We start from the raw sequence: 15,167 nt of genomic DNA on the forward strand, positions 1-15,167 counted from the left end.
ACTGGAGACAAGGCTACGGGGGCTGTTCATGTGAGTCCTGCATTGTTGTCTGTATTCCTTCTTGAAGGAAATGCTAGAGGTTGCTTGGTTAGAGGTTAGTAAACATAAAGACAGAATTCTTTTCCCACCCAAATTTACAGACCCTCTGACTTGTATCCATGGTCCCAGGTTAAGAACCCCTGCAGTCAAATTGGGCACACAGCAGAAGCTCCATAAATTTTGACTGGACTAAACTGAATTTTATGTTAGATATGGGAGGGGTGCTGGGTGTCATCCTAAGGGGTTAAGAAGGGAGAGAAGACACTGTTCAAACCTAGTGTGGGACATCCAGATAGCTTCCTGACTATATACAGCCTGACAACTGCAGCTTCTTCAAAACAAGAGTGTGCAGAAAATATTCATCAGTAGCATCAAATTCAAATCCATTACTGACAAAAATAAATACAGAACCAGGGCCATGGGTTTTATTTCAGTTTCCAGTAGAATTCAATCTCAGATGAACTTCTCCAAAATTTAAATCATGGCTGAACAAAGTCTGAATCAAAGTTCCACCACTTTCTAACTGTGTGGCTTTACGCAAGCTCTTGAACCCTTTGTGCTTCAGTTTTCTCATCCAAAGAACGAGGAAAATGATAGCGCTACCTAAATATTATGTATCTATAGTATTTAGTACAGTACCAAGGAAGGGGAAAACTACATGGTAGTTCTGGGACTAACAAGATTCTTGCAAACTGGTTAAGAGAATATTTCAATTTAAAGATTGTCCAAAATTTGGCAGTCTCTATACATATTTAAAATAAAAACATGCTTTATAAAGCTGTTATACTAGCAAATAATTAGAAATCAATGACATGTCTTACAACAGGAGGGACAGAGCATATCCAGGGAAACTGCAGAATATAAGAACCACACATTCTATAGGCCAACATTATCCTGATGCCAAAATAAGACAGAGATCTCACAAGGAAGGAAAAAAAATAGGTGACTATCTTTTTTGCATAAAGATGCAAAAACCTTCAACAAAATACTAGCAAACCAAATGCAGCAACATATGAAAAGGACCAAGTGTGATTTATCCCCAGAATCCAAGGCTGGTTTGGTACCTAAAAATGTACTAATTCAATATGAAATATCAATAACAGAAGAGATAAAGCCACATGATCACTTCAGGTGTAGAAAAAGAATGTGACAAAAATCCAACACACCTTTGTGATAAAAAACATTCAACAAACTAGGAAGAGAAGGGAACTTCCTCAACCCAATAAAGGCCATCTACCAACAAACCAGAACTAACATCATACGTAATGTTGAAAGACTGAAGCATTCCCCCTAAGATCAGGTCCAAGGCAAGGATGTCCACCCTCCTCATTACTTCTACGCAATACTGTCCTGGAGATTCCAGCCAGGTATGAATTAAGAGAAAGAAAAGGTGTCCAGATTGGAAAGGGAGAATGAAAACTATCTCTATTCATAAATGACAGGATCTTGTGTACAGAAAATCCTAAGGGACCCTCTAAAAAACTATTAGAACTAATATATGAGTGTAGCAAGGTCACAGGATACAAGACAATCTACAAAAATCAACTGTATCCTACATACTTGCAATGAACAACCCCAAATAAAATCTCATTTACAATAGTGCTAAATACTTAGGAATCTGTTTAACATAAGAAGTGAAAACCATACATCTTGAAAATTATAAACCACTGGGGAAGAAAATTAAATGATCCCATGTTCCTGGATTAGAACCCCTGATATTTTTAAGATGGCAATATCTCCCCAATTGACCTACAGATTCAATGCAAGGCTTCATTGCAGAAACTGACAAACTGATCTTAAAATTCACATGGACATTCAAGGGACCCATAACAGCCAAAACAATCTTGAAAAAGAAGAACCACGCTGAAGGACTCACACTTTCTGATTTCAAAATTTACTACAAAGCTACAGTAATCCAGACACCGTGGTCCTGGCATAAGGACAGACATGGAGATCAATGAACCAGAACTGAGAATTCAGAAATCAACCCTCTGGTTTATGGTCAACTGCTTTTTGACAAGGGTGCCAAAACAATTCAATGGGGGGAAAGAATTGTTTTTTTCAACCAGTGGTGCTGTAAATGGATATCCATGTGCAAAAGAATTACATTGGACTGGTAGCTCACACAAAAATTAACTCAGAGTGGACTGACAACCTAATTTTAAGAGCAAAACTACAAAACTCTGAGAAGAAAACATAGGTATGAATCTTTGTGGTGCTGGATTAGGCAGTGGTCTTAGCTAGGACATGGAAAACATCAGCAACAAAAAGAAACAGAAAAACTGGATTTCATGAAAATTTACAAACTTCTGTGCTTTGAAAGACACCATGAAGAAAATGAGAAGATAACTCACAGAGAGGGGGAAAGTATTTGCAAATCATCTGATAAAGGACTTGAATCTAGACTATATAAAGAACACTTATAATTCAATAATAAAAAAGACAACCCAATTAAAAATGGACAAAGGATCTGAATGACAGTTCTTTCAAGAAAGTAGACAAATGGCCAACAAACACATGAAGAGTGTTCAACATCATTTGTCAATAGAGAAATGCAAATCAAAACCATAGAAGATACCACTTCATATCCACTAGAATGGCTATAATCAAAGAAACAATAATAAAAAAGTGTTGGTGGGGATGCAGAGAAAATAAAACTCTCAGACATTTTAGGTGGGAATATAAAATGGTACGGCCACTGTGGAAAACAGTTTGGCAGTTCATCCATACATTAAGAACAGAGTCTCTAGGGGCACCTGGGTGTCTTAGCCGGTTGAGCGTCTGACTCTTGATTTCGGCTCAGGTCATGATCCCAGGGTTGTGGGATTAAGCCCTGGGTTGGGCTCCGAGCTGAGTATGGAGCCTGCTTAAGATTCTCATTCTCTCTCTCTCTCTCTCTCTCTCTCTGGGCACCTGGGTGGCTCAGTCGGTTAAGTGTCCGACATTGGCTCAGGTCATGATCTCACAGCTTGTGGGTTCAAGCCCCACATCGGGATCTGTGCTGACAGTTCAAAGCCTGGAGCCTGCTTCGGATTCTGTGTCTCCCTCTCTCTCTGCCTCTCCCCCACTCACACTCTGTCTCTCCATCTCTAGAAAATAAATAAACATTAAAAAAAAAAAGATGCTCTCTCTCCTTCTGCCCCTCTCCCCCACTCGTACTCTCTCTCTCAAAAACAAAAGAATGGAATCATATAGAGATATGATCCAGCAATTCCAAACATAGGTATATACCCAAGATAAATGAAAACATGTGTCCACACAAAAACCTGCACTCTTATTCACCATTGTAAACCATTATTAACAAAAGCTAAAAAATGAAAACAACCCAAATGCCTGCTTAACCAACAAGTAAAATGTGGTATATACATCTATATAACAGCATATTATTTGGCAATTAAGAAGGAGTGAAGTGTTGATCCACATTACGTGAATGATTTGAAAATATTATAGTAAGTGGAAGAAGCCAGGCATCAAAGACCACATTTTATTCCTCCATTTATCAGAAATGTTCAAATCTACAGAGATGGGGGTAGACAAGTGGTTTCCAGGAGCTTGAGGGGAGGGTGGGGGTGATTGCTAAAGGGTACGGGGTTTCTTTTGGGGATGATGGAATGTCCTAAAATGAATTGTGATGATAGTTTAAAACTCTGTGAAATACTAAAAATCACTGAATTGTATGCTTTAAATAGGTGCATTTTGGGGCATCTGGGTGGCTCAATCGGCTAACAATCTGACTCTTGATTTGGGCTCAGGTCATGATCTCATGATTTGTGGGATGGACCCCTGCATCAGGCTCTGTGTTGACAGCATGGAGCCAGCTTGGGATTCTTTCTCTCTCTGCCCCTCCCCCCACCCCTCAGGCTCTCGCACACACTCTCTCTCTCTCTCAAAATAAATAAACTTAAAAAAAATAAATAGGTGGATTTTATGGTATGTGAATTTCAGCTCAATAAACTTGTTACCAAAAAACAAAAACAAAAACACCCACCAACAAGTATTAAAAAAGCAGTGGTTCCCTCTGGAGAGTAAGACAGGGGAGTAAAGGGAGCTTTGATTTTTCACTTTAAATACTTTGGAATTGGGGCGCCTGGGTGGCTCAGTCGGTTGGGCATCCGAATTCAGCTCAGGTCACGATCTCGCAGTCCGTGAGTTCGAGCCCCGTGTCGGGCTCTGGGCTGATGGCTCGGAGCCTGGAGCCAGCTTCTGATTCTGTGTCTCCCTCTCTCTCTGCCCCTCCCCTGTTCATGCTCTGTCTCTCTCTGTCTCAATAATAAATAAACGTTAAAAAAAATACTTTGGAATAATGTGAAAATTTATTTAAATACGCATGTATTACTTTAGGAATTTTTAAGAACAGAAAAAATAATTGTAAAAAAGAAAAAAAGGCCACTTTGCCATTAATGCCATTAAGGGTGGGGTGTGGGTGTGTGGGTGAGTCATGGAAAAGGGGCAAACACACACCAAAAAAAAAAAAAAGAAAAAAAAACTTTCAAAATTTTGTCTTTGGCCTGAAACTCCTCTATTAATGGAAATCCTCATGTACTTTCACTTTCTAGAACTCAGGTCTGGCTTGCTCCTCTCTGTGGTCTCAGCACCCCTCACCCAGCCCACGCCCTGCAAAGCAGGAGGAGGAAAACCACAGAGGCTCTCCCTCCTTAAAGACTCCCTGTCTTCTTGTTCCTCTTAGGGCAGTTGTTGGATTTTGACCCCAAGTCAAAGGGGTCAAGGCATTTGGCAGGGGCTGGAGACAGTTTGGGGGCCCTCCAGGCAGAGGCCAGGGAGGCTGCTAACTATCTTCTAACAGGACAGCTCCACAGCAAAAGGTCATCTGGCCCAAAATGTCATAGTGACAAGGTGGAGAAATGCTATTCTGGGGTCACTGAGATTTTTAAGGAACTAGGCACAGGCAGCTTAGGTTTTCTGGGTGGGGACAGAACAAAGAGTTTCCTCTTAGCCCCAGGTGAATGCAGAACTGGACATCTTAGGGGTAGGGATGGGGGGAAGGGCTCAGGCCAGGGAGCCCAGGGGCTGGGGATGCAAAGAAGACAGAGACATAGGAGAGCGTTCTTGAACTTGGCTGTTGTTAAAAGGATGAAGGCTGAAACATCAAAGGGGAGTCTGACAACAGGACTCCTGACCGCCCTGCTGCCCCACCGCCACCCCCCCAACTCTTGACACAAAGAATTTTATTTTTGACATCAGAATCTCTAGTCCTAACCTCTTTCCTGACTCCAGGCTCTTCCCCTCCCCTTACCCCAACTGGTTACTGAACGTTTCCCTTCCAGGATCCCAAAGGCTCCCTGAGGTCAGGGACTTGCAAAGCTCAACCCAGGGTCCCTTCCACTGTCCCCACTTTGGAATTCCATTTCTGCCTCACACTGGTTCGTGTCCGGGTGCCATCCTGCCTTCCCTGTCTACCAAGAATCTTGGGAATCTGGGAATTGTTCCCTTTTTTACTTTCAATTGCATGCCACCCAGACCCGCCCCCCCCCCCATTCTTGCCCACACCAGAGGTGGCTATGTGACCCAGACCTCAGTCCTTGCCAAGAGTGTGTCATGCAAACAGGACCCAGGCAGGGCCCCCTGCAGAGCTCTGTTCAGGAACTCTGGAAAGATGGGGTCTTTTTCCTTCTGAGTTCTTGGAAGCTAAAGACCATGCTGCTCTTGGTGCCAATTTCGCTGCTCTGAAGGCCCTGAGACCTACCCTCGTAAGAAAAATGAGAAGCTAAGACAGAGAGACAGACAGACAGACAAAAAGACACCTGGTGACATTATTTAAACCCACAGACCTAGCCTGTGGATATTTTGGTTAATCAATTATCTTTTCATTTTCATTAACTATGTTCTTTTTATCAGAATATCAACAGCCTTAGTTCAACAAGAAATGAAAAATTAAATATTCCTTTTCACCTGCATTATTTTTTTTCCTTTGGAGACTAACATTATTTTTTTTTTAATTTTTGAGAGACAGAGAGTGAGCAGGGGAGGGGGCAGAGAGAGGGGGAGACACAGGATCGGAAGCAGGCTCCAGGCTCCGAGCTGTCAGCACGGAGCCTGCCGCGGGGCTCGAACTCGGACCGTGAGATCATGACCTGAGCTGAAGTCGGATGTTCAACTGACTGAGCCGCCCAGGCGCCCCTGGGGACTAACATGACTAACGAGCTTGGTTAAGAAGAGAAGGAAGGGGGATGGAAAGAGGGGTGGAGAAGGAAGGCCTGCCAGCAGCCCAGGTTGGAGCCACGGCATCTGCCGGCCCTGAAGGCCCCAGGCCAACTCTGCAGCCAGTTCTGCTCCCCGCCTGCCTGGGCAGCTCCCCTGCATCCTGCCCTCACCAAACTCTACCCCATTCCCTGTGCGAGGCAAAGAGGCACCTGGTTCTGAGGTCCGCATCCAGGCTGTCCCCAGTGGACCTCCCACCTGCCCTTGGTCAGCCCCCTTCGCTGCTTCCTCACTGTCCCAGTCTGGCCTTTGGACCCTGTGGGCACAGGCCTGGGGGCTCCCTCACTGCTCTCCCTGCCTCTTCTCTCTTCTTCCAAGAGATCCGCGATGAGACTTCTGCCAGATTAATCTCTCTTTTTACTACGCGGTCCTTCCCCCGTCTCTAACAGCAGGCGGGCCCCACTGTGCAGAGTTCCTACCCTTTGGCCTGACAGTCAAGGCTCTCTGTGACTCACTCATTGATTACACTCCTGTGGCAAGCATGTTAGGTGCCTCCGACATTCCTTCCTTCATCGTTCTTTAGCAATTACTCTCTGCCAGATTACTAACTGGAATAATGATTTTGTTTCCCGGCCACGAATGCAGCTGGGCATGATCACGTGACAAAGTTCTGGACAATGAAATGTAAGGGAAGGATTATCTGAGATTTCTTGGAACCCCCTGTAGTGGACACTGTTGTTTGTGCCCCACCCAGATACCCCGAACCCCTTGACCAGCTCCGTGTGCCCATCCCCAGGCTGCTGCGGGACTTACTGCTAACAGCTTCTACCAGTGACTGCAGACGGCCACGTGCCTGTGACTGGGTCCCTCCCACCCCCAGCTATAACCAGTGCCTGCTGTGGGCATATAAAAGCCCAGTTCCTTTGCCTCAAGGTGGGACAGATTCCAGGGCATGATTTGTGTTCCAGAGCTCCATAAAATAGCCTCCTACTTGGCTTCTCCTTCCACATCCTTACTTCCCTTACCCACCCACTAGTCTCTTCTGAGAGCACTACCTTGACAAATCACTTCCACCTAAATCCTTAACCCAAAGTCTGCTTATCAGGAAAAGTGACCGAAGACATGTCTTTGTCTCTGCCTCTCCTTTCCTTCATCCTACTACCTGGGGTGTAGATGTGATGGCCAGAGTTCCAGCAGCCACACTGAGCCCCGAGGACGAAGGTAACACCCTAGGGTTAGCTGAGCTGAAGAGGCCTGACCCCCTGATAACACCATACAGCCACGGTGCCAGCCCTGAACTGCCTCCGTGCCGCGCAGACGTCTTTCCCGCATCAAGGGAAACTTCCTGTGCTTTACCACTGTTTTTTGTGTCTTGCAACGTGAGGCTAAACAAAACTCCTAACTGATAAATTCCCTTCCCCGTTGTGTGTGTACTTCAGAAAATGTCTCTTTTTCTCTCTCTCCCTCTCTGAGACTTAGATTTCCCAATTCCAAAGAGAGTTGGGAGAATGAGCAGGCCATCAGCTCTTTCCAAACAGCCCCAAGACCCCACCCTCTCCAGGAAATTTGTCTTAATTGAAGAAACAGTGATGGTGGTTCCTTTCAGGGATCAATTCCCTGAGTTCCGTTTCCATCTGTCATCTCACGACATGCAACACAGCATATCCCTGCGTGGTCAAAGCAGGCCTTGAACACCTTTCTTCTCACAGGTGTTGGGTAATAGGTCACGGGCTGTTCAATGAAAGAAACTAAGTCTAAAAATACAGCAGGCCAAGAAATGGGATAGCATGCTTCCCTACCAAACACCAGAGACAGAACATCTGGAGCAGAAAATATCCACAGCCCAAAATTAATAAAACAGGCCTTAGTGAGGACAATGCTAGGAGTAGCACAAAACTCGGTTTTTAAGTGTTAGGTCCCAAAGAAAGGTTTCAAGATTCTGTTGGGACTGAAAGTGGCTTATAGGAAATACCCAGGGAAATTAAGAAAACAAGAACCCCACAAATGAGTAACACTGGATGAGAAAAACCTACTTTGGGAGAAAAGAGAGAATAGAGTTAGCAACCATCCAAAGCAAAAGCCAGAAAAACAAAACTAAAAAAGTGGGACTGGATGAAACAGTAAACAGCCTGGGCACAGTGAAAGCGACCAGGAAAAGGCAGCCTCCTGGGTGGGAGAAGGGATTTGCGAGTCACAGAGCTGACAAGGGATTAATATCCACAATATATAGGGAATGCATATGACTCAATAGCAAACAAACAATGACAAGGGATTAATATCCACAATATATAAGGAATGCATACGACTCAATAGCAAACAAACAATCTGATTTAAAAATGGGCAGAGGAGCTGAACAGACATTTTTCCAAAGACAAACATACGGATGGCCAACAGGTGCATGAACAGGGGCTCCACATCACTGGCCACGGGGAAAATACAAACCGAAACCACAAGACATCACCTCATACCCTTTCAGAAGGGCTATTCTCAAAACAAGAAAGAATGACTAGTGGCAAGGACGTGGAGAAAGGGGAACCTCTGTGCACTGCCGGTGGGAATGTGAATCCGTACAGGCAGAATGGAAAACGGAACAACAGAGGTCCTCAAACAATTAGACATCTTGCCTTCGCTCTCCGTTTGGAAGCAGAAGCAAGGCTTAAGAATGCGCCATGGTGTCACGTACATGATCATCCAAAGCCTAAAAGGTCCAGAGGCAGGAGAAGAAAGAATTGACTGGACCAAGAGGAAGAGATGGGAAAGTCAGAAAGAGATGCGCTAAGGATCACTAAGGAGAAAAAGATTATGGCGGTGGTGTGCTCTCAGCTATCAGATGCCATGACACAAGGCAGGTTCCCAGGTTTTAAAAAAAAAAAAAAGTAATCTTAAAAAGTGTTTCCAGAGAACAAGATACTAAAACAGGGAACCTAGGAGACAAGGCGGTTGAGGGACTAGAGCTGAACTCGAGCGCACAAGACTCAACATTCAATATCATTCAGAGAAAAGGGTCTTAATTTTATTTAGAAACATGAAAAATAATGGCAGAAATTGTTTTTACCCCTAGGAAGTTTAGATAAGATTTCATTCTGATCACACTTAAAAATGACGAAAAGAATATGCGGGATGTCTGGGTGGCTTAGTCAGTTAAGCTTCTGACTCTTGATTTTGGCTTAAGTCATGATCTCATCGTTTGTGAGTTGAGCCTCGAACCAGGCTCTGCACTGACAGTGTGGAGTCTGCTTGGGATTCTCTCTCTCTCTTTCAAAAAAAAATATATAAACATTAAAAAAAAAAAAAGAATACCCCATCCACTGTAATAGAAAGGTGTAGCATTGAAAAGAGAACAGGGGCACCTGCATGGCTCAGTCAGTTAAGCGTCCGACTTCGGCTCAGGTCATGATCTCATGGTTTGTGGGTTCAAACCCCACGTAGGGATCTGTGCTGACAGTGCGGAGCCTGGAGCCTGCTTCAGATTCTGTCTCCCTCTCTATCTGCCCCTCCCCTGCTCACTTTCTCTCTCTCGCTCACTCTCTCTCAAAAATAAACATTAAAAAAAATTAAAACAATAAATAAAAGAGAACAGGGGTGCCTGGGTAGCTTAGTCAGTTAAGTGACCAACTTCAGCTCAGGTTATGATCTCAGAGCTTGTGAGTTTGAGCCCTGCATCAGGTTCCATGCTGACAGGGGGGGAGCCTACTTGGGATTCTCTCTCTCCCTCTCTCTCTGTCCCTTCTGCATGCGGTGTCTCTCTTTTTCTCTAAGTAAATAAGCTTTAAAAAAAGAGAGAACAGAAAAATAAGAGAAAAAAAGAACAACAACAACAAAAAAGGATAATTACATATGAGACCAAATACTAAATGTGCCAAATTCCCCTGCAAAAAGAAAAATCTAAAACTGGTTAAAAAAAAAAAAACGTATTAAGTACTTTACTTAAAAATATATTAAAAATCACAACTAAAGAGATGGTCTAAAAGTCAGCAAATATCTGCTAACATAATACAGGAACTTAACCATATCTATGTTTAAAAATAGGTATTAGCATAGAAAGCATGAAGAGCTAAACAAAGATATGAGTAATAACAAAAGTTATGTGAGTGATGACATCAATAATTCTGAATTTATATGCCCGAAACACACACTGAAATGTTATTTTGGGTGTGTTTACTAGGTCTGGAGGGTGTTCAGGGATGATGTTCCCTCCTGCTCTGAAATTCTGTAACCTAAGAGCAAAGCCAGCTGAAACACATACAGATACCAGGATACAAAGAAACACTCAAAACAGAAAAGAGAATTCTGGAAAATGCACATTCTCAAATCATTGTGTGATAATTTTAGAAATAAATCAAATCATAATTATATAGTCAACCACACAAAACCATTTAAAAAGCAATCTTTTTGAATAACATTTGAAATGAGTTAGAGCTAAACAAAGAATGGAGAAGAATATTTATCTCAACCACAGAGAGGATCTGACTTGATGAAAAACCATAGAAAAAGTTGCCAGTCAAACTGAGCATACATATTTGGCTATATAAAAATCTTTTCTGCATGCCCGAAATGTAATAGCCAATAAAAAGAGGGGCGCCTGGGTGGCGCAGTCGGTTAAGCGTCTGACTTCAGCCAGGTCACGATCTCGCGGTCCGGGAGTTCGAGCCCCGCATCAGGCTCTGGGCTGATGGCTCAGAGCCTGGAGCCTGTTTCCGATTCTGTGTCTCCCTCTCTCTCTGCTCCTCCCCCGTTCATGCTCTGTCTCTCTCTGTCCCAAAAATAAATAAACGTTGAAAAAAAAAATTAAAAAAAAAAAAAAGATAGCAGATCAAGATAAATATTTGGGGCATATATAAATATATACAACAGAGATTAAAAACTTGAGGGGTCCCCTCCGATCTCAGGATAGCTCTTAAGATACCGCGGAGAACCCCATGGGCCTCTTGGAACACAGCGTGAAAACCACCGCCTTGTAATGTAAGATCAATGCCTTGTGATCTTCATCAGATGTTTAACACGAGGGAGACCCAAGACACAGAAAAGCTTGCTGTGAATTGGCCAAGAGCTCATAGGCAGAGTCAGGAAGTGACTCCTGGATCAAATACAGAAGAATTGGAGATGAGAGTCCTGGGGGCAGGAACATTCAAGGCACATCGGTTGTCAAGGTGATGGACTGAACAAGGTCACAAGTTCCAGACAAGCATGAACTGCAGCAGGAGGTAGAAATCTCCACTTACGTGGACTCCTGGGAGGCACGATGGGCATTACCCAAACCTTTTACCCATGGACCCACAGATATTCTCCCAAGATTCTGCTAGCCAGACCATTTCTGTCTTCCTATATTATCCTAAGTCAACCCAAGGACCATCACAACTGAAGAAAGAGGTCACAGGATCTTTGGCCGGCAATTCTTCCCACAACAAGGGGCCGAAAGAAAGAAATGGCAAAGCAGTAGTGCTTCAAAGTGGAACCTTTGAAGGGAGCCTCCAGACCTCTTCCAGCTGGGCAACTTCAGACGCTACACAGAAGCTCTCTGGGGGGCCTCAGCATCATGGTCAATCACATGAGAATATTAATAGCACTCACCCTCCTGGGGCTGTTATAAGAAATAAACATATATAGGGGCACCTGGGTGGCTCAGCCAGTTGAGCGTCCGACTTTGGCTCAGGTCACGATCTCACAGTTTGTGGGTTCGAGCCCCGCGTCAGGCTCTGTGCTGACGGCTCAGAGCCTGGAACCTGCTTCGGATTCTGTGTCTCCCTCTCTCTGTGTCCCTCCCCCACTCATGCTCTGTCTCTCTCTCTCTCTCTCTCTCTCAAAAATAAACATTAAAAATTTTTTTTAAAAGAAGTAAAACATATATAAAGATGTGTGCTGTGTTTAACCGATGGTAAGCACTCAATATATTTCATAAATCTTATGACACACAAGATTAAAAACCCTGTATCACCCCAAGTCCGCCAATTTGAGGATTGTTAAATAAACCATTCTACATCAATCAGAACACAGGAAATTCTTGAGAAAGTGTATAGTAAATAATGTAAAAGAAAGAAAACAGAATAGTATGTACTTCTAGATTACAACACTTCAGTGTAGACATGAGGATCACAGGAGAATATAACTGCCCCAAGTCCTTTTAGAAATTAGAGGGCACATGATGAAACAGCTAATATGCTAGGCTCACCGTCACTGCTGATCAAGAGTCCTACACAAACAGGTACTCAAGTGAACTGTGAAATCCAGACGTCACTACTGACTAAAAAGGGTTCAGAGCTTCTTGTCTGTCTTGCTTCCAAAGAGAAAGAAGCCAGAACTCACAGATGGCCAAAATTCCACCTGGGAGGCTCAAACTCTTGAGTTAAGCCATCATCAGACCTGCCTGGCCAGGCCAAGGCTGTTTCACAGTGAGAATCCAAATGCCTTTGAGAACACAGGCCCCACTGTCCCCTGATGGCCCACACCCCAAGTGACACTCGTTTTCATTCGTGGCCTGGCCCCTGGGTTCACTGACCACAGGGTTTCCCTTTAAGGAGAGGTGATCAATAGAAGAGATACGGAAGGAAAGTCTCGCTCTTTTCCGTCTTCCCTTCTTGCCACTTGCCGCGAGTGTCTCTTGGGCACTGCCTGCCACACGCTCGCAAAGCTGAAGAAATCAAGGACTTTCTGCTCACGGCCGGGCGAAAGGACACCAAGTCCGTCAAGATCAAGAAAAATAAGGATAATGTGAAGTTTAAAGCCCGATGCAGCAGATACCTTTACACTTTGGTCATCACAGACAAAGAGAAGGCAGAGAAACTGAAGCAGTCCCTGCCCCCAGGTATGGCAGTAAAGGAGCTGAAATGAACCTGGCACACTGATGTGAACCGTATTCAAGTTTTAAAAATTCTTAAAAAAAAAAAAAAAAAAGAAAAACAAGAGAGATGGAGGGCAGGAGTGGTGATCAGAGAGTGGGGACAGCAGAATTTGAGCACTTAAGCTTCTACAGATGCAGTGGGTATGCTAACGGTGTGACACTTCAGAAAAGGGATTCGATCTAGGAATCCAGATACGCTGAACTGAAGGAGGCAGAAGACTGGAGGGTAAAAGAGAGCCACTTCGTGATGGAGACACCGCTTGACGAGGCACGTCCCCCGCTGTCCTCAGTGAACTGTGTGCTTCTGGCTACGGTAATGTCCTCCTGTGCAAGCTGAGAGTGTCCCCGTGTGTAAAGTCACTAATGCACGGTGACCACAGTCTTGCCCTGCTCTTCTCGCCAGCCGCCTAAGGGATGGGATGCCGCTCGCTGGGCCGGCCCCCGGGGCCATTTCTCCCTGTGGCGAGACCCGGTAACAGGCTGAATGAGAAAAAGCTACAACACGTTGGAGAGGTGAAGTCACTTGTGATGACAGAGAACAGAGAGAGATGGAGGAGGGGTGTGCGGGGGGGGGGGGGGGGGGAGGGGGGAGGGGCAGGCCGGCTGAGAGAATCCGAGATAAGACGCCGCAGAACTCCTGTGACATATGGGAGACTAAGAAGAGAAAGAACATTCCTCTGTTATAAGTACTGTTTTTTTTAAATTTACGTTTATTTCTTTTTGAGAGACAGAGAGAGACAGAGCACAAGAAGGGGAGGGGCAGAGAGAGAAGGAGACACAGAATCCGAAGCAGGCTCCGGGCTCCGAGCTGTCAGCCCAGAGCCCGACGCGGGGCTTGAACCCACAGAACGTGAGATCATGATCTGAGCCGAAGTCGGACACTTAATGGACTAAGCCACCCAGGCGCCCCAAACATCCCTCTGTTATAAATGGGAGACTCTAAGATTCTTTGGAGAGGGGCGCCTGGGTGGCTCAGTCGGTTAAATGTCCGACTTTGGCTCAGGTCATGATCTCAGGGTTTGTGAGCTCGAGCCCCGCGTTGGGCTCTCAGTGCAGAGCTCGCTTCAGATCCTTCTTCAGAGCCAGCTTCAGACGCTCCGTCCCCTTCTCTCCTACCCCTCCCCCACTTGTGGGTGGGTGTGTGCCAGGGTGTGCGTGCGCACGCATGCATGCATCCGTGCTCACTCGCTCTCTCTCTCAAAAGTAAACACTTTTTTTTTTTTTTTTTACAATTTTTTTTTTTTAACGTTTATTATTTTTGGGACAGAGAGAGACAGAGCATGAACGGGGGAGGGGCAGAGAGAGAGGGAGACACAGAATCGGAAACAGGCTCCAGGCTCCGAGCCATCAGCCCAGAGCCTGACGCGGGGCTCGAACTCACAGAGCGCGAGATCGTGACCTGGCTGAAGTCGGACGCTTAACTGACTGCGCCACCCAGGCGCCCCAAGTAAACACTTTTTTAAAAAAAAGATTCTTTGGAGATATGCAAGCAAAAACTGAATTTACTTTCTCATTACTTTGGGCTAATTGACCATGCTTCTTTGAATGGCACACCACCCTTGGGGCCCCAAGGGGCGCAAGAATTATTTGGGTTACATTCACGCCAGATCTGTCTGTCTCTTGTGGAGAAAACTATGTGGGGGGGGGGGTGGCGGGGAGAGAACAGGATGGCATCCAGGACAAAAGATGGAGGAGGCACCATGCTCCATAGGAGAAGAATTCGGTGAAACCAGCTGAGATTAGCACGTCTGTGGACGAGCCAGCGTGTGCACAGGGGAGACGAGAGGGATGTCCTGCAACAGAGCTCCCATTCCAAGATCCTGAAGTTTTCCAAGAAGGAAACAAATAACTGAAACAGCCCAGCGTTCACAGGACGGACAGCGTTCACAGGTGAGCTTCTTCATGAAGTTTTAGAAGCTAGCTCCCGAGAGAGAGATGATCCTCTCATCAATCCTGGGTGAATGCAATCGCCTAAGCCACGCCCCCGGCTCCCTCTTTCCCCGTCACCAGGCACCACCACTCCTTAAACAAGGTGTCACCATGCACCGTCACTGTTCAATGGGACAATACAGTAAAACGCTTCGAAAGCTACTGCTATGGCGTGGGGTGGGGAGCACTTGGGAAAGTACTG

General features: G+C 45.1%; 2 protein-coding genes across 2 annotated transcripts in view; one reads left to right on the forward strand and one right to left on the reverse strand.

Moving 5' to 3' along the window:
* The window catches only part of KCNK13 (potassium two pore domain channel subfamily K member 13), a 108,849-nt gene that overhangs the window by 84,869 nt on the left and 8,813 nt on the right, over positions 1-15,167 (reverse strand). The gene's annotated exons all lie outside the window — the stretch shown is intronic.
* LOC112855052 (large ribosomal subunit protein eL38) lies at positions 7,377-13,027 on the forward strand. The gene is made up of 2 exons (XM_025918592.2): positions 7,377-7,419; positions 12,791-13,027. The coding sequence occupies exons 1-2, from the start codon at positions 7,377-7,379 to the stop codon at positions 13,024-13,026; spliced, it is 279 nt and encodes a 92-aa protein (XP_025774377.1). The 3' UTR covers position 13,027.

Source organism: Puma concolor, chromosome B3, assembly GCF_028749965.1.
Source record: "Puma concolor isolate L17-30 chromosome B3, mPumCon1.1.hap2, whole genome shotgun sequence".
Classification (NCBI taxonomy): Eukaryota; Metazoa; Chordata; class Mammalia; order Carnivora; family Felidae; genus Puma; species Puma concolor.

Bases quoted from the DNA above. Each gene is read 5' to 3' on its own strand.
- LOC112855052 (XM_025918592.2), top strand. From the start codon at position 7,377: ATGGCCAGAGTTCCAGCAGCCACACTGAGCCCCGAGGACGAAG. The intron at 7,420-12,790 runs GTAACACCCTAG...ACTTGCCGCGAG, and splicing joins ACTGAGCCCCGAGGACGAAG to TGTCTCTTGGGCACTGCCTG.